Source organism: Chrysemys picta, chromosome 2, assembly GCF_011386835.1.
Source record: "Chrysemys picta bellii isolate R12L10 chromosome 2, ASM1138683v2, whole genome shotgun sequence".
NCBI lineage: Eukaryota > Metazoa > Chordata > Testudines > Emydidae > Chrysemys > Chrysemys picta.
The window spans coordinates 261,710,280-261,737,869 of record NC_088792.1 but is presented as its reverse complement, the minus strand read 5'-3'; the positions used below and the strand labels follow the sequence as shown (position 1 = coordinate 261,737,869).

General features: G+C 39.7%; 2 protein-coding genes across 3 annotated transcripts in view; one reads left to right on the top strand and one right to left on the bottom strand.

Annotated features, from left to right (window-relative positions):
• Positions 1-27,590, top strand: part of CSMD3 (CUB and Sushi multiple domains 3) — a 1,168,516-nt gene that overhangs the window by 954,282 nt on the left and 186,644 nt on the right. For both annotated transcript variants that reach the window (XM_005287288.4, XM_008168301.4), the window contains 6 exons: positions 9,383-9,496; positions 15,780-15,875; positions 16,875-17,078; positions 19,270-19,394; positions 22,905-23,001; positions 24,328-24,432. In XM_005287288.4, the coding sequence (XP_005287345.2) occupies positions 9,383-9,496; positions 15,780-15,875; positions 16,875-17,078; positions 19,270-19,394; positions 22,905-23,001; positions 24,328-24,432 (741 nt within the window). The remainder of the gene's footprint in view (positions 1-9,382; positions 9,497-15,779; positions 15,876-16,874; positions 17,079-19,269; positions 19,395-22,904; positions 23,002-24,327; positions 24,433-27,590) is intronic.
• LOC135981796 (uncharacterized) lies at positions 13,168-15,333 on the bottom strand. Its single transcript, XM_065586047.1, has 2 exons — positions 14,638-15,333; positions 13,168-13,811 (listed from the first exon to the last, which is right to left on the bottom strand). The coding sequence occupies exons 1-2, from the start codon at positions 15,173-15,175 to the stop codon at positions 13,309-13,311; spliced, it is 1,041 nt and encodes a 346-aa protein (XP_065442119.1). The 5' UTR covers positions 15,176-15,333; the 3' UTR covers positions 13,168-13,308.

Below are 27,590 nucleotides of genomic sequence, written 5' to 3'. Positions count from 1 at the left end.
TACAGTCCATGCTGGCACTTAGGTCACTATAACTTAGGTCGCTCAGACGTGTGAACTATTGATATCCCTGAGCAACATAAGATATACCAAAGTAATTTGAAGTGTAGACATAGCCTGAATAGTTATGCCAATCCTGTAAATTGCATAAGAAAAATTGAAGGTCAGTGTAGAAAGTAATAATCATGAAATAACCATGTAGCATTATCACTGATATATAATATAACCATGTAGATGTATCACTTGATTTCCTCCTGGAATAGCTATTACTTGAGAGGTACGTACATTAAGCAAAATAGGTATTATGAGTTTGATGGAGCCAGGATTTCCTCTAATGTGTTGTAAGAATCACAGAAGTTATATTATTTTTAAAATCAGAGTTGTCAGTGAAAGAATGACTAAAGCATTTTCGTGTGATTTTTCTAAACCATTCTAGAAACAAACTTCCTGAATCCTTCTATATAACGTATATAGATTGATGCCCTTAGCTGAGGAACCAATGGTTAAGACTAAATTAATCTCCATTATAATACCATAGATCTCAATATAGTTACATCAGCAATGAATCTGACACTTAAGTTTAGATTGTGCAACTTCTACTGATGTTGGTGAGCACTTACATGAATTATCCCACTGATGTCAATGGAACAACTTATGTAAGTGCTTACCGGCTTGTCCCATTAACATCCCTGGGACAATTTGTGTGAGTGTTCAACTTGAGTAAGAATTGCATAATCTAACCCTTAATGTGATCATCCTTTGACATAATGTGTATGTACAAATGAGGCTCAAACATGATTTTAAAAGGGTTTGTTATATCACTGCACACTTTACTGAATGGTGACTGATATGAGTTCATACAAATCGGTTCACTCTCCCTTAGTTTATTTTTTGTCACGTATATGATGCAGTTATTCAGACTGTCTCTGCAGCTCTAATCAGCGGTGCTGCAATAAACATAAATTATACACAACTTATGCGTATCTTTTCACACTGCATTATCAATTATGCTTATATCATCATTGCAGTTTATAAGGGTTTAGTTTTATGGAGTGGGTTAATTCTTTGTTGAAAGAAAAATGATTGCAATCAGAATAAGGGTATTATTTCGTTATCTAATAATATTTAAAATATATGCATAATTTCTGTTAATTCTTTGGACTAGGAGGGCAAAAAAGCAAAAGCAGAAGTAAGTCTTGTACTGTAATCTATCCCTACTCTAGGGGCCCAGCAAAATAATAGAGCTTTGTTGAAAATATCCAGCCAAACTGCTTCTTTCTGCTGCTTTTCCCAGGATTCCCTCCCATCTGCTGTATATTTGTATCTTAAACTCACTCCAAACTCATTATAATCATCCAGATGCTACAATAATGAGGTTCACATAAGCACCTGGATAGATAGAGACATAGGCAGATATGCAGTGTAGTTGTAGCTGTGTCAGTCCAAGGATATAAGAGAGACAAGGTGGGTGAAATAATATATTTTATTGGACCAACTTCTGTTGTGAGAGAGACTTAGAAAGATAGACAGACAGACCTGTTCTCCTTCAAGTGATTGTGCACATATCTATTCCACTGTAGATATACATACTCCTGGTGTGCTTCATTCGGAGACTTGTGGCAGCAGTACTGGTGGGGAGAGCATATGCCATGACTGTTTTCATGCTGTGAGCTGAGGCCACAAAGGGCTGAGGTGTCCTCTCAGTTCCTTCTTACCTCCTATGACAAAAGTTGGGCTCCCTGTTTCTCCTTGGAGACTCAGTTCTTTTCTCTTCTGAGAGAAAACGTTAGACATTTTTATATAGTTAGTTAGTTGTTTAGTATTTAGTGCTTAGTATTATTAGGAGTATGTTCCTCTTAAGGAAAATTTATTCTGTACTGTTTTATTTTTACTTGCACTGGATATGCAGAAATCCCCTGGATTCCAGCAGTGCACCACTTGTCAAGTGGCTCAGTCTGCTAATGATAGACATTAAAATTGTCTGTTTTGTCTGGGAGAAGGGCCCTCCCAGGCTAAGTGCTCTATTTGCCAAACAAAAAAATAGAGAACTTCATCTGAGAGAGCATATTATTGAACAGGTGCCTCAGGACTGAGGTGCTTATGAGTCTGACACTTCTTCAACCTAAAGTGCTCCTCCTCCTTGCTCTGGATTTGCCAAGGCAGTATTGGTATGTGGAAATTCAGGAACTTTCCAGACAGCCTCCAATAATCCTTCCTCTAGTAGAGGATCTCCTCATTCAAACCCAGAGACAAATCATTCATCCCAATCCTCACACACTGCATTTGACAATACGGCTTATCAATGGTTGAACACAATTGAAATCCTGCTCCCATAAAACCCTAACTATTTTATTATCTAAGAGAAAGTATTCTACAAAAAGTACCTACCTTACCAAGTGAAGAAGGTTTTTGGTTTGGGCATCACATTCAGGACATCCTGCAATATTTTCTCCATCTCAAATTCATCCGTTCAATAAGTTCTTTCAAGGTGCACTTGGCTTCTATATCTGCTATGCATCCTCCTATTCAAGGTTACCTGGTGTTCTCTAACCCGAATATGGGCAGATTTATGAAAGGTACTATCAGAAATTACCCTCCGATCAATGATCTGGTTTCCCCTTTGGATATCAATGTAGTGCTATCCTGTTTGATGGATTTGAGCTACATGCGACCTGCTCCTTGACCTCTTTGTCTTACAAGACTGCTGCCTTAGTGGCAATAAAATCTGCTAGGACAGTATCAACATTCCAAGCCTGGGTGGTTGATCTTCCTTATATCGTATTTCATAAGGACAAGATATTGTTAAGACGTCACCCAAATAGTTTCTGATTTTTATCTAAATCAAACAATACATCTGCCTGTATTTTTTCTCCAGCCTCACTCTCACAAAGATGAGCAGAAACTACATGGAAGTTTGAAGGGCTTTGTCTTTCTATATTGACAGAACTAAATGTTTTATATCTTCACCCAGGCTTTTTGTGGCCTTTGCTGAAAAAGTTAAAGGATAACCAGTTACAGCTCAGCAGATCTCTAATGGGATTATGACATGTATTCAAACTTGCAATGAAAATGCAATTTAAAATGTCTATGTAGGATAACATTCATTCATCCAGAGCACAGATTTCATTGCTAGCATTCTTAAGTAATGTACCTGTGTCAGAAATACATAGAGCAGCTACGTGGTCTTCAGTGCATTATTCACAAAGCACTATGCCATCATTGAAACCTGCAAAGATTATGCATATTTTGGAAAATTTGTCATCTAGTTCATTTTTCACTAGACTCCAAAGCCCTACCACCATCAATAAACTACTGGGGAATCACCTATGATGGAATGAATATGTGCATAGTCACTAGAAGGAGAAGAAAATGGTTACATACCAGTATAGTAACTGTTGTTCTTCTTTGAGTATCCTCTGCGTATTCCCCCTTTTGAGATATGGGGCCAAGAATGAGAATATGCAGAGTCCATCTCAAACAAAAAAAGAACCTGCTACATTTGAAAGGAACTCCTGTCTTTGAGGCAATAGATTAGACAATGGGGTAATTATTGTATAAATTCCCAATTTAAGTGCTTTAACCCTCAGTTGTTAAACTCATGGAAAGATGGGGACCTTAAATAAAATGGGTTTCATTGAATTCATTTTGCCATTTTTACTTCACTGTTACACTTGGGAGAGAGAGACTAACAACAAATCAAATAATGAAAGCACAAGAACGCCTTGCGGCTCACCAAGCACTGGGAAATTTAGTGCAATCCCCCACCCTCACCCCCCAACTTTAATCCAGATTGAAATCATCTTTTGTGGATATAAATTTACTAGATAAATTGAATCTTAAATGAAAGAGACATATTTAAAATAGCATATAACAGTTTTAAACACACACACATACACACACACACACACACACACACACACACACACACACACACACACATGCTGCATCGTGAGTGGAAATAAATAAAAATCCCATAAGGATTATTTTTGAGGTAATTTTTAGTATTTCCTTTAGGTCTTGGTAAAACACAATACATTTCCTCTGTATAATTCTCTACCTCAGCCATTATCTAAAAATGTTCCCTGTTCCTCTTAAATCTGTGACTTAACCTTAGTTCTTTTGCCTCTTTACTCCCTGTGCATGATGAACGAATCATTGATATGCTGATGATTGAGAATGGCACGGTGTTAAACACCAGCCTCTTTTGTGAAAACTCTCTTTATTTGGAGACTAGGTGTAGCAAGAGTGGGAGTGTTACTATAATAGGCACTGGCATTTTTACCAGTATGTTGTCCAGTCTTGCTCAGAGCAAGCCTAGATGAAACAGAGTTAAAATAATGGTGAATAGTGATGCCTTTTTCTATACTTTGCTCCCATCACTGTTAGTACCAGTGGAGCTGCATAGGAGTGGTAGTGCAGTCATGGGAAATCTGCCCCCAAAAATTCTAAGGTGAAATAAGTGATTACTTCTAAGGGAAATCCACTAAAGGTATGCAGCACTTTAGATAAGTCTTGTACCTTTGATAATCTTTCATGGGGGGAAAAAAAGGTTAGAATAGAGAAATATTAATATGATCCATATTGACAGTAAATGAAATGAGATATATATATATATATATATATAAAATCCTTCTAATGCTGGCCTACTAATATGTGATAGAATGATTTAAGCCACAATTTAAAAACCTGAGCGCCTAAAGGTAGGTGCCTGAATCCATAAACATAGACACATCACATTGTAGCTGGATATATTAGTTTTTCTTTGGTATTGCCACAAATGCCAATGAAGACTCAGGTCAAAATAAATATAAATTCTAATGCCTGACTTCACTGACACTCAGGTTTCAAAATTTTGAACCTATGTCTTCTGTGTCAGTTGACATAATAGCTCTGAAAAAATAATGTACTGAGCTTCAATTTTGTACTATAACAATGGACAAGATTACATTGTTGCATAATTCCAACTTTTCAGAGAATTACAATCACGACAACATGAAAATTACCTCAATCTGACCTTTCTAAATGAAAGATTTGAACTTTATTTTTGTTTCAGTAATTAATATTTTTTAAAAAAATATTTTACTTATACAGATATATTGGATACTCAATACAATATTTTTATCGTGTTGAAATACATATTTCCAGAGGGTATATTTTATACCACAGCCTTTGAATGTTGTGTGTATTTTTTGCAAAAAAATAAACTGAAATTCACTTTAACATATTATATAATTAGCCATTAGGGTTAATAAGCTGCAGCTCTGCTGGGAACTTCAAGAGTGACTCAAATTCTTTCCTCCCCCTGTCTGGGCCTCACAACATGCTGGCATTTGAGCAATGGCTCCTCCTTTTCTGAGGTTAGATCTGAGGCTATTGGCTGCAGGCATCCTATTGTCTAGCTGATCAGGGGATTTCTTGTTCTTCAATAAAGCTGATGTCTTGTCACATCTTATGGGTAGTCCTGGAAGCAAAGCTCACACTGCTGTACTGGTGGTTGTTCAGGGAAATTGGTATGGCTTTTCAATCCTACAGAGACGTGGGAGAAGTGAGACTTGTTTTCTGCTGAGGAATAGACATCAGCTTAACATTTACTTCCCACTAGTGGAATTCCATGTCTCCAAATGAGAGGAAGAGCCTGACTGGCATTGGTAACAAAGCCTTGAAGTCAGCTGGATTGGCAGTGCCCAGTATAGGGGTACCAGCGTAAAAGAAAAGTAGAATAGCTACAGTGAGATACCAAGAACTCCCTCTTTTTTCTGCTGCCAGAACTTCTTCCCTTCTTGTAATACAGTTGCTGCCTGCTCAGCTATTTCAGTATTTGATGTGTCAGTGTCATCATTTGAGCCCACAGGGGCTGGAACTGCGGGTGCATGGTGCCGCACCCCCTGCTTTGCAGTGATTTCCATCGTATACAGGGTTTACAGTTTGATTCAATGGCTCCCCACTATACAAATTGTTCCAGTCCCCCTGTTTGAGCCTGCCCTTGTATTTTATTATAGTGTCATTCTGTCAGTAGGTTTTGTAGAACCTCACTTTTTGATGCCTCTGTGATACTTTCCATCTGAAATCTGTTTATATAAGATTTAATTTGTATTAATTAATTTCATTTTTTGTAAACAGCAACTACCACAGATGCTATGGTTTGATAAGGATTTTCTTTGAAGTTTTGGTATTATCCTCTGAGGCATGCAGATGCTTAAGGCAAAGCTAAAGGCAACAAGATTCCTGAAATACTTATCATGTGTTGAAATGGAATATCACCTGTTTTTGAATTGATCTCAATATACAGTGTTAGTCTCTAAGGTGCCACAAGTACTCCTGTTCTTTTTGCAATATACAGTATAGTAACTGTTGTAAATATTTTACAATAGTTACTTAAAACAGATTTATATGAGAGCAATTCATGCATTCTATTGTTGACAATTTCCCAACTGTTGTTCTGTCAGTAGCAATCATATGTATGTTCACTGCTGTCAGAGAATGCTTATAAAATCTGTGCATTTAAGGCAAAATCCTGTCATCACTCCATATGTGGAATTGCCATGGAAGTCATAGGGAATTTTGTACTTCAATCATAGCAGAATGTGACTCTTGATCTACTACAAAAACTAAGATCGGAGAAAAAGTACCAAAGTTAGTGAGTTACATAACAGAAGCCATTAGCTCTATCATCTTTGCTAGCTTCTGTACAAATACAAAAATAGCATACAGTAGGGACAACTAACAACTCTTCTTTTACTAATAGGCAAGTTATATTCTCTGACCCTTATAGAGAGAAAATCTGCTCAGACTAGTATTATTTTACCTACTGATAAATGATAAAAGAGAATTTTTAAACCACTGTACACTAGTTCAATTTTTTAGCAGACTGAAGTTTTGTATCTGCCTTTCATCCTCTCCCCAGGCCTTTTTTTCCATATTTTGAACATTAAGTCTGTGTTCCTTTTCTTGAATTTTAGAAACTCCAAATTGCTATAATTGAGATTCTGTTACAGTGTATGATCATTTTTAAGTGCCTTTAGTTCTTTTGAAGGTTTAAATTTAAAAACCTTTAGCACTGAAACTGTTTATTCATGGTACATGAATAACATAAGCAGTGGTAGTGTTAGCTGCCCCACACAATCCTACCTATGTTCCTCTGCATTTTTGCTTGTGTGCAAGATTGAATTACCTGTAGAAATGAAAGGGTAATTTGAACTCCATATTCGTTAGCTCTTTGGTCTTTGTGATGGTGTTTACAGACCCTACACAGAGACTAAGGGAGTGAAGGAATGGTACTGGATCAGGTCAGCCCTGCCCCTCAGCAGTTGCAGAGTATGCTCCAAAAGGAGGAGCTGCTCAAAAGGGTACTCTGACAGTCAAGCAGGGGGCAGAGTGAAGGAGAGGCTATCTGAAGGGAGGAAGCCAGTTTACAGCTTTTGGGGACAAAGTCATTCACAGAAGAGGGTGTGGACTGTGGGTAAGACCAGCTGGGAGGGTAGGGGCATGTCTTTTTCCATCCCCCAATCTCTGTTGAGGGGAAATAACTGATAGCAGGGGAATTCTCAGTGAACTATCTGCGCTGCTGGGACTGATTAGAAACTCCTGCTGGAACATCCCAAACCAAAGAGAGTGTGAGGAGAGAGGAAGCAGCCCAGGGGAGGCTGGCCAAGTGACTGAGACACTTCGTGCCTTTCCTCTTTGAGCCCTGGGCCGACACCCAGGAGCAAGGAAGGGCCCAATCCCCCTGCTTCCCCAGGTCCACCCATCTGGGAGAACTCTGGAGCATCAGGGAATTGGTGGACCACAGTCTGCCCACTGAACCTTCTGGCCTCTGAGTGAAACCCACTATAGGGTGGAAGGAGCGTTGAGTCACAACCTGCCCATTCGGCCTGCTGGCCTCTGAGTGAAAATCCTATGCTATAGTCTTTCTCTTAAGGTTGGTCAACAAGTGGTTAGTCAGGTTGTCAGTTTTGTGTCTGTTTCTAGGGCCAGACTAAGACCAACAAATCATTTCATTTCCCATCAGTGTATTTTTAGTGCAACAGTCAACATGATTTCTATGGCTGTACACTGCATACCATTGGCAGCAGCATGTAGGGTAAGTGTAGCGACACACCACAGTGAAAAGCAGCTCTCTGCACTGGGGAAATGATCCAGCAGCAGGGAGTTGACAGTCTTTCCCTGCTGCCACCCAGCCGCAAGAGCCTTTCCCCACTGCTGGAGCCTTTTGTTGCAGCAATGGGGAGGCAGCAGGACACTACACTGATAAAAATTGCAGTGTAGATGGGGGAAGCACTGCTTGGGCGTGCACATACTCTAAGGGTTCTAGTGTGTGTTTACTCACCCAAACCAGGCCTCACTGGCTACACTGCTGTTTATACCTGTGCTAGGGTGGCATGCAATATCTGTACTCTACACTGTGCCATAAGGAGTATGCAGTGTAGACGTGTCCTGTGTCCTGCAGGGGCTTCTAAACACTGCATGTCTACACTAGAGCTAGAGGTGTTAATTGCAGCTTGAGGAGACATACCCACTCCAGCTCTGTTATATCTAGCACACTAACAATACTAGCAGTGGGAGTAGTTTGCCACTCAAAATATGATCCTATCCGAGATCATAGGTCTGTACACGGGGTGGGTAGCCCCTCTTGCGGCTCACGCCATCATAGCTACACTTCATTTTTTAGTGTAATAGCTCAGTCATAGCTAGCATGGGTATGTCTCTTGAATTCAAATTTACACTTTCCAGTTCTAGTGTAGAGGTACTCATTGGTGCAGAGAGACCCTCTTTTAAATTAAGGAATTAAATAATCCCCTGACACATTATTATTATTATTATTATTATTTAATATTAATGATTAATAACAATATTTTGTGCTTTAGAATGTAGACACCAGTAAGTGTTGTTTTCTTTGAATGTTGTTGCTTCTCCATTCTACACTACAAAGTGAAAAGATGGACTAGATTTTAAGGTGAAGTTCTGAAGAAAAATAAAGCATACCAAAATAAATGAAACTTCCTAAAGGCCTATAAGATTAAGAGAAAAACAAACAACAACAACAACCCAGGAAGGAGTTGCAAAAAATTATAGTGTAACAAGAAGGATATTGCATTAAACAGCTGCAGAATAATTATGATTTTTCTTTCTTATGATTAAAATGTTTATAAAAATGAATTTGTGATATCGCTAGATATGCTTTTTTAACTATACAGGATTAGACATTTTGAAATATGTTTAATTTTGTTATGACATTGGTCAGACAAATTAACCAATAAGTGCTGGTCCTCTTCAATTAAAAAAAAATGGCATTAACATATGTTCTGGTCCCTCTCTTTCTGTTTCTCTGTTTTGTTTTGTTTTTTGTAATCAATTTCTCTTGCTTTTTCTCATTCCTGTTGACCAGTGGTGTTTGGCCAGTTTGTATTTTTCCAGACATCGCTCCATGATGTGGTTGAGGTGTATGATGGCCCAACACAGCAATCATCTTTATTATCCTCCCTCTCAGGATCCCATTCAGGTATTCTTTAATAGAACTGTCATGCATCAATTATTTACTAAAAAGTGATTTAGACTGGTAATGTAGCAAAAGATGAAACTACTGTCATCTTTTCTTAGAAACAAATTGCATTGAAAATATAATATGAACATTTTGAAAAGAAACAATCAATCAGTAGTGATTCAAAACAGTTTGGGCTGATAAAAAGAATGAAGACTAAATTTAATCTGCAGTTTTCTTGGATTTTTCTGGTAATATTTAACTAGCCCAGTTACTTTTTTTGGTTTATTCATTTTGTATTTTCTGTCAAAATTTTTGTTTGTTTTTCAATGTACTATATAAAATGTGATATTAAAATACTTATAAATGATAGTAGGGAACATATAGCAAATTATAATTTGAGTAGATTATGTGCATGTCAGAAGGGTTTTAAAGACTTAGGGTATGTCTACACTACGAAATTAGTTCGAATTTATAGAAGCCGGTTTTATTGAAATCGGTTGTATACAGCCGATTGTGTGTGTCCCCACATAAAATGCTCTAGGTGCTCTAGTCGGCGGACCGCGTCCACAGTACGAGGCTAGCGTCGACTTCCGGAGTATTGCACTATGGGTAGCTATCCCACAGCTATCCCACAGTTCCCGCAGTCTCCGCCGCCCCTTGGAATTCTGGGTTGAGATCCCAATGCCCGTATGATGCAAAACAGTGTCGCGGGCGGTTCTGCCTTTTGGCGGTAGACGGTGCAGTAGACTGGTAGCCTTCATCGGCGATCTGGGTGCTGGCAGCCGTGGGTCTGCATTGCACCAGCCCCTTGCCTTTTGGCAGTAGATGGTGTATTACGACTGTTAACCGTCCTATTACAAGTTGGGTCATCGCACATTAGCAGAGTCTTCCCCGAGCAGCAGATCGTGCAATAGGCCTGAAGACCATCGTCATACACTAACTGCCAAGCGCCCAGTATTTGCTGCCAAGCACCCAGAAAGATGCCGAGGGCTATCAGTCATGCTGCACCGTCGTCTTAAGATGTAAAAAATAGATTTGCTCTGTATTCATTTGCTTCCCCCTCCTTCCGTCAAATCAACGGCCTGCTAAACCCAGGGTTTTCAGTTTAATCTTTTAATCTTTCAGACCATTCTGTGTGACAGTTGTTTGTGTTTCTCCCTGATGCACAGCCACCGTTCTTGATTTTAATTCCCTGTACCTGTACGCCATGTCGTCACTCGGCCCGCCCTCCCTCCTTCCCCTAGTCCGTCAGATACTACTTTCGTGCCTTTTCTTTGAATTCTGGGTTGAGATCCCAATGCCCGGATGATGCAAAACAGACTTCGCGGGCGGTTCTGGGTACATGTCGTCAGGCCCCTCCCCCCCCGTCACAGCAACGGCAGACAATAGATTCGCGCCTTTTTACCTGGGTTACCTGTGCAGACAACATACCACGGCAAGCATGGAGCCTGCTCAGCTCAGCTGAGCTCACCGTCACCATATGTCCTCTGGGTGCCGGCAGACGTGGGACTGCATTGCTACACAGCAGCAGCTGCTAATTGCCTTTTGGCAGTAGACGGTGTAGCATGAGTGATAGCCGTGGGGCTGGCAGCCGTAGGGCTGAATTGCACCAGCCCCTTGCCCTTTGGTAGGCGATGGTATATTATGACTGGTACCCATCGTCGTCGTACTGGAGTGGCTGTCAATCATGGCCACGTGGGCAGACATGCTACTGTTTCGATGATGATGGCTACCAGTCGTAGTATACTATTTTCTGCCAATTGCCCAGTATTGTCTGCTAAGCACCCAGAAGAGGCCGAGGGCGATGCTGGGTGCTGGCGGACGTGGGGCTGGCAGACGTGGGGCTGCATTGCTACACAGCAGCAGCCCCTTGCCTTTTGGCAGACAATGGTATATTATGATTGGAATCCATCATCATCATACTGGAGAGGCTATCACTCATGCTGCACCGTTGGCTGCCAGCTTAAGATGTAAAAAATAGATTTGTTCTGTATTCATTTGCTTCCCCTTCCTCCGTGAAATCAACGGCCTGCTAAGCCCAGGGTTTTCAGTTTAATCTTTGGGGGGACCATTCTGTGTGACAGTTGTTTGTGTTTCTCCCTGATGCACAGCCACCTTTCTTGATTTTAATTCCCTGTTCCTGTACCTGTACGCCATGTCGTCACTTGGCCCTCCCTCCCTCCCGCCCTCCCTCCTTCTCCTGGTCCATCAGATACTAGTTTCGCGCCTTTTTTCTGACCAGGCGCCATAGCTAGCACTGGGATCATGGAGCCCGCTCAGATCACCGCGGCAATTATGAGCACTATGAACACCACGCACATTGTCCTGGAGTATATGCAGAGCCAGGACATGCCAAGGCGAAACCCGGACCACCCGAGGAGGCGATTGCAGCACGGCGAAGAGAGTGATGAGGAAATTGACATGGACATAGACCTCTCACAAGGCACAGGCCCCAGCAATGTGGAAATCATGGTGTCACTGGGGCAGGTTCATGGCGTGGAACGCCGATTCTGGGCCCGGGAAACAAGCACAGACTGGTGGGACCGCATCGTGCTGCAGGTATGGGACGATTCCCAGTGGCTGCGAAACTTTCGCATGCGTAAGGGCACTTTCATGGAACTTTGTGACTTGCTTTCCCCTGCCCTGAAATGCCAGGATACCAAGATGAGAGCAGCCCTCACAGTTGAGAAGCGAGTGGCGATAGCCCTGTGGAAGCTTGCAACGCCAGACAGCTACCAGTCAGTCGGGAATCAATTTGGAGTGGGCAAATCTACGGTGGGGGCTGCTGTGATCCAATTTGCCAGGGCAATGAAAGACCTGGTGATATCAAGGGTAGTGACTCTGGGCAACGTGCAGTCAATAGTGGATGGTTTTGCTGAAATGGGATTCCGAAACTGTGGCGGGGCCATAGACGGAACCCATATCCCTATCTTGTCACCGGAGCACCAAGCCACCGACTACGTAAACCGCAAGGGGTACTTTTCAATGCTGCTGCAAGCCCTGTTGGATCACAAGGGACGTTTCACCAACATCAACGTGGGATGGCCGGGAAAGGTACATGATGCTCGCGTCTTCAGGAACTCTGCTCTGTTTCGAAAGCTGGAGGAAGGGACTTTCTTCACGGACCAGAAAGTAACCGTTGGGGATGTTGAAATGCCTATCGTGATTCTTGGGGACCCAGCCTACCCCTTAATGCCATGGCTCATGAAGCCGTACACAGGCAGCCTGGACAGGAGTCAGGACCTGTTCAACTACAGGCTGAGCAAGTGCCGAATGGTGGTGGAATGTGCATTTGGACGTTTAAAAGCGTGCTGGCGCAGCTTACTGACTCGCTCAGACCTCAGCGAAAAGAATATCCCCATTGTTATTGCTGCTTGCTGTGCGCTCCACAATATCTGTGAGAGTAAGGGGGAGACCTTTATGGTGGGGTGGGAGGTTGAGGCAACTCGCCTGGCCGCTGATTACGTGCAGCCAAACACCAGGGCGGTTAGAGGAGCACAGCAGGGCGCGGTGCGCATCAGAGAAGCTTTGAAAATGAGTTTTGTGACTGGCCAGGCTACTGTGTGAAACTTCTGTTTGTTTCTCCTTGATGAACCCTCCAAACCTCCCCCCCCCCGACCCGGTTCACTCTACTTCCCTGTAAACCAACCACCGCACCCCACCCTCCCCTCCCCAATTCGAGCACCGCTTGCAGAGGCAATAAAGTCATTGTTTTTTCACATTCATGCATTCTTTATTAGTTCCTCACAGAAGTAGGGGGATAATTGCCAAGGTAGCCTGGGATGGGTGGGGGAGGAGGGATGGAAAAGGACACACTGCATTTTAAAACTTTAACTCTTATTGAAGGCCAGCCTTCTGATGCTTGGGCGATCATCTGGGGTGGAGTGACTGGGTGGACGGAGGCCCCCCCACCGTGTTCTTGGGCATCTTGGTGAAGAGGCTATGGAACTTGGGGAGGAGGGCTGTTGGTTACACAGGGGCTGTAGCGGCGGTCTCTGTTCCTGCTGCCTTTCCTGCAGCTCAACCATACGCTCGAGGATATCAGTTTGATGCTCCAGCAGACGGAGCATTGACTCTTGCCGTCTGTCTGCAAGCTGACGCCACCTATCGTCTTCAGCCCGCCACTTGCTCTTTTCATCCCGCCATTCAGCCCGCCACCTCTCCTCTCGTTCATATTGTGCTTTTCTCATGTCCGACATTGACTGCCTCCACGCATTCTGCTGTGCTCTATCAGCGTGGGAGGACATCTGCAGCTCCGTGAACATATCGTCCCTCGTCCTATGTTTTCTCTTTCTAATGTTCACTAGCCTCTGCGAAGGAGAAACATTTGCAGCTGGTGGAGGAGAAGGGAGAGGTGGTTAAAAAAGACACATTTTAGAGAACAATGGGTACACTCTTTCATTACAAGGTCGCATATTTCGGCTTGCAGGCAGCCATGGTAGGCCACAGTGTTTTGGCTTTTTTAACCTTCTTAACATGCGGGAAAGGTTGCAAACAGCAGCGCATTTCCCATATCAAGGATGAATTGGGTTGTCCATTTAAAATGGGTTTTCAATGTAAAAGGAGGGGCTGCGGTTTCCCGGTTAACATGCGGCACAAACACAAGTAAACCACCCCCCACACACACACACACACGATTCTCTGGGATGATCACTTCACTCCTCCCCTCCACCGTGTGGTTAACAGCGGGGAACATTTCTGTTCAGAAGAGCAGGAACGGGCGCCTCTGAATGTCCCCTTAATAAAATCACCCCATTTCAACCAGGTGACCGTGAATGATATCACTCTCCTTAGGATAACAAAGAGAGATAAGGAATAGATATTGTCTGCATGCCAGCAAACACCGGGACCATACGCTGCCATGCTTTGTTATGCAATGATTCCAGACTACATGCTACTGGCCTGGCGTGGTAAAGTGTCCTACCATGGCGGACGGGATAAGGTAGCCCTCCCCAGAAACCTTTTGCAAACGCTTTGGGAGTACATAAAGGAGAGCTTTCTGGAGATGTCCCTGGAGGATTTCCGCTCCATCCCCATACACGTTAACAGACTTTTCCAGTAGATGTACTGGCCGCGATTGCCAGGGCAAATTAATCATTAAACACGCTTGCTTTTAAACCATGTGTAATGTTTACAAATATTTACAAAGGTACACTCACCAGAGGTCTCCTGTGTGCCCTGAGGGTCTTGGGTGAGTTCGGGGGTTACTGGTTCCAGGTCCAGGGTCACAAACATATCCTGGCTGTTGGGGAAACCGGTTTCTCCGCTTCCTTGCTGCTGTGAGCTACCTACAGTACCTCCATCCTCATCTTCCTCGTTCCCCGAACCGTCTTCCCTGTGTGTTTCTCCAGTGAGAGAGACATAGCACACGGTTGGGGTAGTGGTGGCTGCACCGCCTAGGATCGCATGCAGCTCCGCGTAGAAGCGGCAAGTTTGCGGCTCTGCCCCGGACCTTCCGTTTGCTTCTCTGGCTTTGTGGTAAGCTTGCTGTAGCTCCTTCATTTTCACGCGGCACTGCTGTGTGTCCCTGTTATGACCTCGGTCCTTCATGGCCTTGGAGATCTTTTCTAATACTTTGCCATTTCTGTTACTGCTATGGAGTTCAGCTATCACTGCTTCATCTCCCCATATGGCGAGCAGATCCCGTACCTCCCGTTCGGTCCATGCTGGAGCTCTTTTGCGATCCTGGGACTCCATCACGGTTACCTGTGCTGATGAGCTCTGCGTGGTCACCTGTGCTCTCCACGCTGAGCAAACAGGAAATGAAATTCAAACATTCGCGGGTCTTTTCCTGTCTACCTGGTCAGTGCATCTGAGTTGAGAGTGCTGTCCAGAGCGGTCACAATGAAGCACTGTGGGATAGCTCCTGGAGGCCAATAACGTCAAATTCCGTCCACACTACCCCAATTCCAACCCGCAAAGGCCGGTTTTATCGCTAATCCCCTCGTCGGAGGTGGTGTAAAGAAACCGGTTTAAAGGACCCTTTAAGTCGAAAGAAAGGGTTTCGTCGTGTGGACGTGTCCAGGCTTAATTCGATTTAACGCTGCTAAAGTCGACCTAAACCCGTAGTGTAGACCAGGCCTTAGAGACTTGATTTTAAATCTGAAGGAATACCATTAATGTGAGGAGAGAATCAGGCTCTAAATCTTACAGGAATGAAAGACAAACAAGGTTAGACTAATAGTAAAGTTTATAGTATATGTCTCATAAATTAAATTCATGCAGAGTATATTTTGTGGTCGTTGAGGCTGAGTTACTGAAAATTATTTATGATAATTCACTGTTTGTTTTGTTTGAGTAGGCGAATCCCTTCCACTGAGCTCAGGTAATCAAATCACAATTAGATTTACTTCAGTGGGTCCAGTAACAGCTAAAGGTTTTCACTTTGTATATCAAGGTAAGTAACACAATAGTTTGGAACAATGCTTCAATTAATTGTGTGCATTAATCCCTCCATATTTTCTTTATAAATGAATTATACTAATATTTTAAGTTTTATTTTGACAAATGTATTTGATTAAACAGAGAAATCACTAGGGATGAGCAGGCCTGGAATGTAGTGGAAAATATTAAACTGCTGTAGATGTATAATTTCTCTCCATTTTTGTATTAAAAAATCCTTTTATTTGTTATTGACATCCTCAATTATACATGATTTTAAATATTCTTAAAAAATAAAATCAGATATTTGAGAAGCATAAGAAAGGCTTCCAGATTTGAAAAATCAGTTATGAAACCAATTTTTGTTAATCTGACTAATTTTCAATCCAGCCGGTTTCTCAAACTGATGTATCCTTCTATTTAAATATGAGTAACGGAAATGGTAATAGTATTACCATAAGCTGAATCAGTAAACTTGCTATTATTAAGGTGCTTCAGTTGATTTACATTATTAATCTTTTTAAGGATCAGACACTGAAATGATTATATGTCCTCTAGTTCATTCTTTCAGATAATTTGAATCCCATCCTGACCAGCAGAACTCACAATTTTATACCTGTAGTCACTACATGCAAACATTTAACCAACAAATCAATACTGTTTTGAAACTGTATGTTAGCTGAATATTTCATAACAAAGTATACAATTTCAGTGCCATTTTAGGAAGGTCTCAGAATAGATAAGAAAAGATATAACTTAGAGAATTTTTCACTTGACCAGAGCTCAAAGAAGAATATCAATATTTATACTAATCTGCAATATTTATAGTAATTGCATTTAGATGTAGATGCATGGAATCCTTATTTTTGAAGATTCATTTGGGGATTATGCAAATCTTCTTAACTGACAACACGACTGAATGTTTTTCAAGTAATTTTAGACATCTGCATTTGAAAATCTCTGTTTCTCTACCAAATATAAAATTAAGAATCCACAATGGTTTTCATGTATGCAGCTGTTCCAAGAACAAGTGCAACACAGTGCAGCTCTGTGCCTGAACCAAGATTTGGAAAAAGGATTGGAAATGAATTTGCAGTTGGTTCATTGGTTCTTTTTGAGTGTAATCCAGGATACATCCTCTATGGATCAATAGCAATTAGATGTGATTCAGTACCGAATGCTTTGGCACAGTGGAACGATTCCCTCCCTACATGTGTTGGTGAGTAAAGGCTACATTTTTGTATCGGTCTAATTATTGCCTACAATGAAGAATGTTATCTTAAGTCTGAATCCACTCCTTTTCTTCCATCCTCTACCTTCTTACTGCTTATTTTTGTTCTGATTTTCTGGCTTGGACTCATACTTTACCCACCGAATACCCTGAACATAGAGAGTATGTCAGAAGGGCTCTCATTCAGCAAAGTAATATGTTAACACAATATTAACTTAGCCTAAATGAGGTCATGAATCCTTCACTTTTCATCTTCACTTTCTAGCCCAACCTTGCTTTGACATTTCAGTAGCTACATGACAGTACATGTCCTGCAGCTATAAATTATATATCAGCTTCTTTTAGACTTACATCAATGTCAGTCCATGACTACTCATTAATCAAGATTCAGAAGTTGTCCTGACCTCCTGCAAGACTAAAATGCTCTCACACTTGGGAACTCTGACAAGATATTGTATGCTGTTGCCAGAAGAACTACTTTATTAAGGACTTAGAAGTAGTTACACCAATGTTCTGTAGTAGGTCAGAAAGAATGCATTTTTTTCCAGGTTAAAAAGTACATTTGGTACATTTGGTCTAACTCTAGACAGAGTTACAGGGACATTTGGTCTAACTCTAGACAGATTGTCAACTGGTATAAAATAGTATAAAACCATTGACATCCATAGACCTATGCACATTTTCACTAACTGAGGATCTGACCCACTGGACCCAATTCAGCATTGTAGATACATAATCTAAAAAAAAAATGCTATTTACTTTGATTTTCATATAGAATAAACTCAATTAGCAACAGTGTTGTTTTTGGTCACTAGTTGCAATATTCTATTGCTGTATTAATGCACCATTTAGATATGTGAAAGAGAACACTGTCTGATTTTAAGCAACTTGAAATGAGAAAGAGTTACAGGCCAAAAGTATCAATGACTCTTCATGTGCACATATCAGTGTGCTAGTAAAGGTCATAAAATATGTATGAGTTGAAAATTGCATTGAACTAAATCGGTTTAATAATTGAAGTGCTAGACATGACCATATTAAATTGCCTTAACTCTCTAGTGAATGCTTCAGTGTTTCCTTACAGATATCAGACATCAATCATTCTGTCTGCTCCTGCTTTTACCAGTAATTATTTAAACAGTTTAAGTGACACTGACCTTTAGTTTATCAATGTAGTGTCCAACAGATTCTATCAATTATGTGCAGTACAAAATATAGCTAATGTATTCATTACTGAGATAAATTGTGTTCTTCTACATTTTCTCTAAATCCTCGTATTTGTATCTAATGAAATCAGCTCAAGGAGTTGAAAATGTTACACAGGAATAATGTATTGGCTTCTAATGGTAAAGATAAAACATCTCGTCAATCTTTTCTTCAAGCTATTAAAAAGCCAGCAGAATACCTGTATCTAGATTAAGCTGTAACATTCTTTTATTTGCTCTTGTTAGAGCATCAAGTGACCTGAGCAATGTTTTAATTCATGCTGAGCATCAAGAACCAACAGTTTGCACTATTGAATTCATGTGACTTACTTATTTTATTATTTTATTTATCTTTGGGACTGGGTATTATGTATGCTATCTTGCAAACACATGAGTTTCTTTACTATCACAAGTTCTTTACTAACTTCATGGACTTCAATGAGATTACTCACATAAGCAAACGTGATACCTTGGGAGTTGGAATAGAAGCCCTCCAGTATTAGAATTAAATTAGTTACTGAGGCAACAAAATTGTAGCATTGATCAAAACCTCGTTTTTATGCCAAGTTCTTTCCCCTTATATATTTAGATCACATATAACTATTTAAAGTTCATTATTAATGAGTATCAATATTTATTTTATTTTTATAAGATTAGTAGGACACATTCAAACCGATTTCACTTTGTTAAAATTCAAATGACCTTGTCTGAGGGATATTAACATGATTTTGTCTGGTAGAGAGCTACCCTGTTTTAAATTTTCTTTTATTCTTTTCAATTAATTTAAAAATACAATTTGAAGTATAAGGAATTATAATTTTCCTGAGGCTAACATGAATTTCAAAATATAGAATCACTTTACAAGTGTTTGCATCTCTAGTATACTGATCAATGTGTTAGCTTTTATTAGCTTTCTCAGTTCTAAAGCAGTGATGCGTCAAACTTCTTTTTTTGCTCCATGAATTTCATTCCAGTACCTTGTGGTGGAATTTTAACTAAGCGCAAAGGAACCATTTTGTCTCCTGGTTACCCTGAGCCTTATGACAACAATCTGAATTGTGTGTGGAAGATCACAGTGCCAGAGGGAGCTGGAATTCAAGTAAGAATATATATAATTTTCTTGTTATCATCATAGGTTTGAAGCTGATCTTTGCAGAGATGACAGTATGAAAAGATAATTGATTCATAAACATTTTACTAAGCAATTAACAACTGTCACAATGGAATTAGTTACACAATTCTTTTTAAATATGGGCGGTGGAGGAATTTGAAAAGATATATCTACACCCTTTTCCCAAAAGAACCCGTTGCTGGAACATTTATGATTGGCAATATATTATTTCAGTAAAGCAAAATGATTTATTTCAGACTGTAGAAATTGAAATTGTGTAACTAAATTTCCTTGTCATGAATAAAAAAATATCTGGATTACATTCTCAAGTGGGTTATGCAGATTTGCCTTAAAAATTCTGTCTGTTGGGGGGAAATAAATATATAGTTATAAACTTACTACAATATGGGCCTGAGCCAAAGCCTATTGAAATTAATGAAAAATTCTTATGCCTGTAACCTGGGTGATGGGGTTCAGTTTACAGGCCTCCCGCCCAGGGCGGTGGGACTTTGGCTTTGGCCTTCCCGCCTGGGGTGGCAGGGCTCAGGCTTCAGTCCCCTGCCCTGGGCTCGTGTACTAATTTTTGTCGTCAGAAGGGAGTCGCAGAGCAATGAAGTTTGAGAACCCTTAAATTAATGAATAATATAGAAAAAAAACAAACATGAGCCTACTTATTGTGTCCTATAATTCAAGAGCAAAGAACACAAATTAGATGTAAAAGCAACATGTTTAATATGTACAAGAGAAAGTTAAAAAGCAAGTTTATAATTAAGGAGGCAATTCTCTTTTTAAGATTTTAAAAAAGGAATAAACTATTGTATGCATAATAATAGTGTCACTAGTGTAAAAGCTAATTATTGGATCTCCAACTACTTGACTAGAAAAAAAAATCTGTCTGTACTTGGTAGAAGAATATAGGAATTACCAGATCAGATCAGTACTCCATTTAGTCTAATATCCTATCTATGACTCTATGAGAGTCAAGGGAGGCATGACCATGTGTAACCATGGAAGGCTTCCCTACTGCCCCCTTGTAATTTTTCCTGCCATTCAGGACTGGGGTGATGTTTTATAAATCCTCCCATTAAGTGAGCTGGAGCCAATAGGTTTTGCTACCCCTTGTGTCTGACAATGGTCAGGAAGGGGCTGAATGCCTACAAGGGGGTGTTGCATAAAGCTGGGTGAAACTTGGAATTTCCATTCAATGGGAAATTCTAACATTTTGAAAACATTTTTGTTCTAATTCAGGAAGGTAGGGGTACCCCAGTGGGTCTCCCCATGTTGGGGAAGCCTGGGGAGTCATAGTCAGCTCTAGGAGTCTTGAAGCCCTGAGAGTTCCAGTTCTAACTGTGGCTTTTAGGGTTTCCAGGGCTGTCAGGCTCCCTGCTGTATAGCAAGGGACATAGAAACCCTGAGGGCTCTGTCTCAAGCTGGGGATCTCAGAACTTTCATTCTGGTTCTGTGGCAGGTAGCCTACAAGCGCTGGGGTCTCCAGCCCCAGGGTAATCTGTATGGCAGGGCTGCTCTGGAACTGGCCAAACCTGGAAGCCCGGGTTCGTCAGCAGCTTGGTAGATGAGTGGGCAGGAAACCAGGGAGTTGGGATCCTGCCTGTCTTTTGGTGAACGTTTGTTGAAAGGTTTTGATAAGTCTGATATAAAAAAATAATGTTTTCTCAAAAAAATTTCCTACCAGGTCAAGGGGTTGTACACCTTAAAAGATTGAGATATCTTTAGAGGAGGTTTTGGAACAAATTGATAACTTATGCCTCACCAATCTATTAGAATTCTTTGAGAGGATCAACAAACATGTGGACCAAGGGGATCCAGTGGATATAGTGTACTTAGATTTTCAGAAAGCCTTTGACAAGGTCCCTCATCACAGGCTCTTACGCAAAGTAAGCTGCCATGGGATAAGAGGGAAGGTGCTGTCATGGATTGGTAACTGGCTAAAAGATAGGAAACAAAGGGCAGGTATAAATGGTCAGTTTTCAGAATGAAGAGAGGTAAATAGTGGTGTCCCCCAGGGGTCTGTTCTGGGACCAGTCCTTTTCAACATATTCGTAAATGATCTGGAAAAAGAGGTAAGCAGTGAGGTGGCAAAATTTGCAGATGATTTAAAATTACCAAAGATAGTTAAGACTCAGGCAGACTGCAAAGAGCTACAAAAGGATCTCTCAAAACTGGATGACTGGGCAACAAAATGGCAGATGAAATTTCATGTTGATAAATGCAAAGTAGTGCACATTGGAAAACATAACCCCAACTATACATACAAAATGACGAGGTGTAAATTAGCTGTTACCACTCAAGAAGAAGATCTTGAAGTCATTGTGATTAGTTCTCTGAAAACATGCACTTAATGTGCAGCAGCAGTCAAAAAAAAAAAAAAGGAAACAGAATGCTGAGAATAATTAAGAAAGTGATAGATAATAGGACAGAAAATACCATGTTGCCTCTATATAAATCCATGGGTACACCCACATCTGGAATACTGTGTGCAGATGTGGTCACCCCATCTCAAAAAAAGATATATTGGAATTGGAAAAGGTTCAGAAAAAGGCAACAAAAATATTAGGGGTATAGAACGGCTTCTGTATGAGGAGAGATTAATAAGACGGGGACTTTTCAGCTTGGAAGGGAAGATTTGATTGAGGTCTATAAAATCATGACTGGTGTAGAGAAAGTAGATAAGGAAGTGTTGTTTACTACTTCTCATAACAAAAGAACTAGGGGTCACCAAATGAAATTATTAGGCAGCAGGTTTAAAACAAATAAAAGGAAGTATTTCTTCACACAACACAGAGTCAATCTGTGGAACTCCTTGCCAGAGGATGTTGTGAAGGCCAACACCATAACAACCTGTGGAACTCCTTGCTAGAGTATATTGTGAAGGCGAAGACCATAACCATTCAAAAAAGAAATAGATAAATTCATGGAGGATAGGTCCATCAGTGGCTATTAGCCAGGATAGGCAGGAATGGTGTTCCTAGCCTCTGTTTGCCAGAACTGGGAATGAGCAATAGGGGATGGATCATGTGATGATTACCTGTTCTGTTCATTCCCTCTGGGGCACCTGGCACTGGCCATTGTTGGAAGACAGGATACTTGGCTAGATGGACCTTTGGTCTGACCCAGTAGGGCCATTCTTATGTACATTTTTATGTGCCTGAATACCTTTATAAATCTGGCCTTTTGTTCCATTTTCCCCCTCAGTGGTCTTCAAATATCATCCATCAAGCCATATCCTGTCCTCAGTTAGACACAAGGCTCTGTGGTTCCTTTCAGAGGCAACATATTGTCCTACCTAATGGTCACAACATTTATAAGTCAGAATCAGAGATTTGAAAAATCAGATAAGAAACATTTTTTGCTTGCTTCAGGAGCTGGGGTTTTCTACTACCAATAAAGAGCATAGCTTTACACAACTTTTGCATGATTCAAAATGACAGCTTGTAACTAAATTAAACCATACTCTGTGCCTTCCCTTTTCATTTGTAGGTGCAGGTTGTGAATTTTGCTACGGAGCACAACTGGGACTCTTTGGACTTTTACGATGGTGCTGACAACAATGCTCCAAGGCTTGGAAGTTATTCAGGTGAGTGAGTTAAGAAAGTGTATACTAAGTAAATTATAGATGCAGCTCTTTATTGAAAACACAAAGCTTTTTGTAGTTCTTTTCTGTGTTTCTTCTGAAGGTGACAGTTCACACTTGTTATAGCCTTTGTTCCAGCCAACAGAGCCTTGAATTGTAATGCTGAAAACTTGAAAGATTTTTATAAAGAATATTACTTGTGTAATTTAGAGGGCCTCAAACTTCATGCAACATTCCCATGGATGTCATCTCCTGCTGCTGTAACGATTAAGTGGTTTCATGCATACAGAAAAATAATGGCCTTAGGTTCCAAAAACACACTCCTGTATTTCTTGGCTAATGTATTCTGGTTTTTTTTTTTTAATGTTATTGTTTATTTAGTCCCCAGTCCTGCAATGGGGTTTGTGAGGGCACAAAACTTAGAGAAATTTTAATAAATAGTTAACCATACCATTCTCTGGCTGCCTTCTCCTTTAAATTATATTAAAACCATACTTTACAGTTTAATATAAAGCACTGCCAATTAATATCCACCATTTCCCCAACCTTCAGCCAACCCTCTCATGAAAAGAAAACTCTTAATAGCTGTCACAATGCACAAAATGAAAGAGCACAAAAGTCCTGAACCAAAAGAAGTGTTTCTCTCTGTGTTTCTTGGCAGAAGAGTATGAGTATCACATTGATTCATTGATTTATCTTTAAAAAAAATCTCCATTATCTCTTACAGTACAGCTTTTATCTTCTCTAGATCATCCACACCCTTTTTTGCACTTTCTTCCATTCCACCCCTTCCTTATTTGTTAAATGTCATCCAGGAACTACTCTATAAGGCCACTACCCTGTCCTCCAAAATCTTCCTCAATACCCATGTGTGCTTTGATATTGACAAGTAATAAGATGACTAACAATGGAGATGTGTTAAGAATTTCTTGTTATATTTAATTGTAACTATTTCAGATCACAGTGATTATAGTATTTGCACCTTTCTTTTATGCCACTCCTAATAAATAATACTCCTTTTCCTAATAAAAGTGTGTGAGTGGGAGACCTGCAAATTAGACCGTATGGCTCTAGTAACTACAGCTCTCGCCTCCAAGCTTGTGATACATTGAGCATGTTATCAAATCTCTAAGAGGAACGGGTATACAACAACACTCCCACAGTGATGCCCTCTAGTTGAAGCTGGTTATACAGTACATGCGGTGAACTTCTGTGCCTTTTTTATTTACATTTTTCTGGAAGAATATCATATAGCTACTTATGAATAACTCTGTATTTCATCTTTTAAGCATGGTCATAATGGAATAATATTTTACTTTCTCTTTTCAGGAACTACAATTCCTCCACTGCTCAACAGCACATCTAACAACTTATACCTAAACTTTCAGTCTGATATTAGTGTTTCAGCTGCTGGGTTTCATCTTGAATATACAGGTAATGCCCATAGAATAGATTAATTCAAAGAGTTTGTTGAAAGATGTTATTTTTCAGACATACATGTATGCTGTGAAGGGGTAAAGTTCAACCTGTTGCACACAATGAGCCAATCACTGATACCTTTGAAGTCAGTGGAAACAAGACTAGACCTGCAGTCTTTGTTGCTGGGAGTGGCAAGTCTAATTCATTTTGCACTCCCCTTATGTTTTCCCGTGTGTGAATGCTTTTCTGATTACACCATTGTGAGGAGTAAATGCAGGCAAATTTTCATACATAACACCTGCACAAAATTTTGAGTCCATAACCAAAGGCAAAAGAGACAAAGATTAAGTACTTTTTATGCATATTGTTATTACAGTAATTATAATAACCTTGTATTATTGGACTAATTCAGAATATTTACTTAGACACTGCCAATAATTTTAAATATATATTTTAAATGTATTATTTGATATAGCGAAAAAAGCATTCCATTATGTAGATCTGAAAAGAGAACATTCATTTCTGAAATAATCTAGCCAAAGCACACTAATCTGTTGTGCGTTTCCACAATAGTCTGTGAAGGAACTAAATACTGTAATTATCTAATCAAATACACAAAATTCATTTAAAATAATTTTTTTCACATGGAAGAGAAGAGTCAGCAGCATTAGCATCATATTCCATCTAAAAGCCTATATAGTTATAGACCATCTCTCAAAAAAGTGTCGCCAGTGTTTGTGGAAAGCCGGAATGTCTATTGCAAAATGAAATGCTCTTGCACTAAAGCTAAGTGCTGTTAATATTGTTATTTTGTTATACTAGTGACTTGTACTACATCCTCTGCTAATTAAGAACAATCACTACCTTCATCACCTTCTGCTCCAAGTGTAAAGTATACTTCTTCAGTCTTGCCTTGTCTAATATAAACACCTGTCAAAGTGTATATATAATTTATTTAAAAAAAAGTGCACCAAAACAAAACACTTCATTGAACACATCTTTTCCCCAGGGAAAAGATGAAAGCAATTAAAAGCCACATGTGGCAGATGTTAGTCATGTTGCTTAATGAAGTATTAGAAAGAGTTCAGATATGATGATGAGGATGGTATAAGAACCTGAACAGAAGAGAAGAGAATTATCTGAGAAATTCTCATTGTTGATGACAGTAGTAATAATACAAGCATCTTCTCATTTCTACTTATTTATAACAATAATTTTTACAATATTTTATGATTAACCTGGATTGTCTCAGCCAGTCCTCGTGCAGGAATTCTGACAGTAATAGATAGAGTTCTTTACATTTTTCCTAAGTGCACAATTCCCTGTGCACTAATTGGTTCTGTTGACTGATATGTATAATTACTGATCTTCTGAGCAGTTTTACAGTATGCAAATCCAGTACTTTGATTATTTGACAGTCTATATTAATTAGTCAGAAGGCAAGGTCTTGCACAATCACTACATGGTCATTTCTTTATAACTGTACACTTGGTATTGGTTATTGTAATTCTTCTGATCTGGTTAGATTCTGTACTCAGAATTTTCCAGCTGTTTTCCTTCTGAAAGGGTACTACCTCAACTTCTCACATGTGTAGAGTGATGAAGAAAAACTCCAGAATATAAATAAATACAGCATAATATTCAAAAGGGAAAGGTTTTGTTTGTTTGTTTGTTTGATTGGTTAAACTTTTCTGATCTCCATTATCTCTGTTGTCCCCACAGTAAGTTTCATAATGTTTATATTGGTTGCTTGCAATGGAATACCAGTTCCTCCTTCCAAATATATTTTTGAAACGATATAAAAATGTGTACCATTAATCTGAAAGAAAGAGCATTGCCAAAAAGAAGGTTTATTTGGAAAGATGCATATGAAGGAGGGAGACTGGGAAATAAAGAAGGAGAAAAGGAGGATAGGATGGAGGAGTGAGGGGGATGCACCAAATGCTTTTAAGCTTTTATAGTTTATATTCTTTCATTTTAACTCATAATATTCTATTAAAAATGTCAGCATAATAATAACCTGTGGCTGCCTTCTCTTAATGCTGCAGTAAGTGTATCCTGGGCTAATAAACTCTGAATCCAATATACCCGGAGAGCCTGGGTCCCCATGTATATTCAGCCCAAGATGTGGTTATCACCTTGTAAAAAAGAAGCACTTTTTGTATATATTGCTAGTTGTGCCATACCCACTCTTGCCTTTGGATAGTAAACTATTCAAGATCTTCTTTACTATTTGTTTTGCTTAGTATTTTTTGCCTGTTATAAAGTGACACTTTATAAAAGGATATACATACATAAATACATATATACATGTTGGTTTTGTATATAAGATTTAGAGGTCATGGTCATCATTCTTGTTTAAAGGGTTGAATTTAATCTAAATCTCAATAAAGACATACAGGATGTGAATATAATTTACATGCTTTTTGACAGAAAAAATGGTTTCATGGACTTTAGATTTTGTCAAATTAATTTTATGTCATTCTTTGATTAAATTAGAAGTTTGATACAGGTATGTGTGTTGACATAATATATTTAGTCATCTGCAAACTGATTGACTTAGTATCACATGACATTCTGAATAAAAAAAGTACTATATACATTCAATAAATTATCTATTAAAGGGATTAACAAGTGGCTAATTGAGTGATCTCAATGTAATTCTTAATGGGCAAGCATGGGTGTAGTGAAGTCTGAAAGGTATTTGTGCTCCACCCATTGCTATTTAGTATTTTTACTGATAATGTAGAAGTAAACATGAAATCATTGCTGATTAATTTTGCAGGTGACACAAAGGTTAATGCAGTAGTAAATTAAAATGTGGATAGGTCATTTCTACAGATCTATCTGGAGAGTTTGGTATGTGAGACACAATTGTACATTTGTTTAACAAGTCATATATTTAGAAACAAAGAACATAAGCCACACTTGCGGGGTTGGGGGTGGGGGTGGAGGGGAACTGTATCCTGGAAAACAATGAGTCCTAAAAAAGATTTTTGGGTGATGGTATATAACAAATTGAACGTGGCCTTGCATTGGAATGGTGTGGATTGGAGTGCTAATGTATTTCTGGGATGTATAAAAAGTGGAGATAGGGAACTGGAATTACTTCTCCTTACAATATTGGTGAGGCAGAATACTGTGACAAGTTTTGGTGTCCACAATTTAAACTG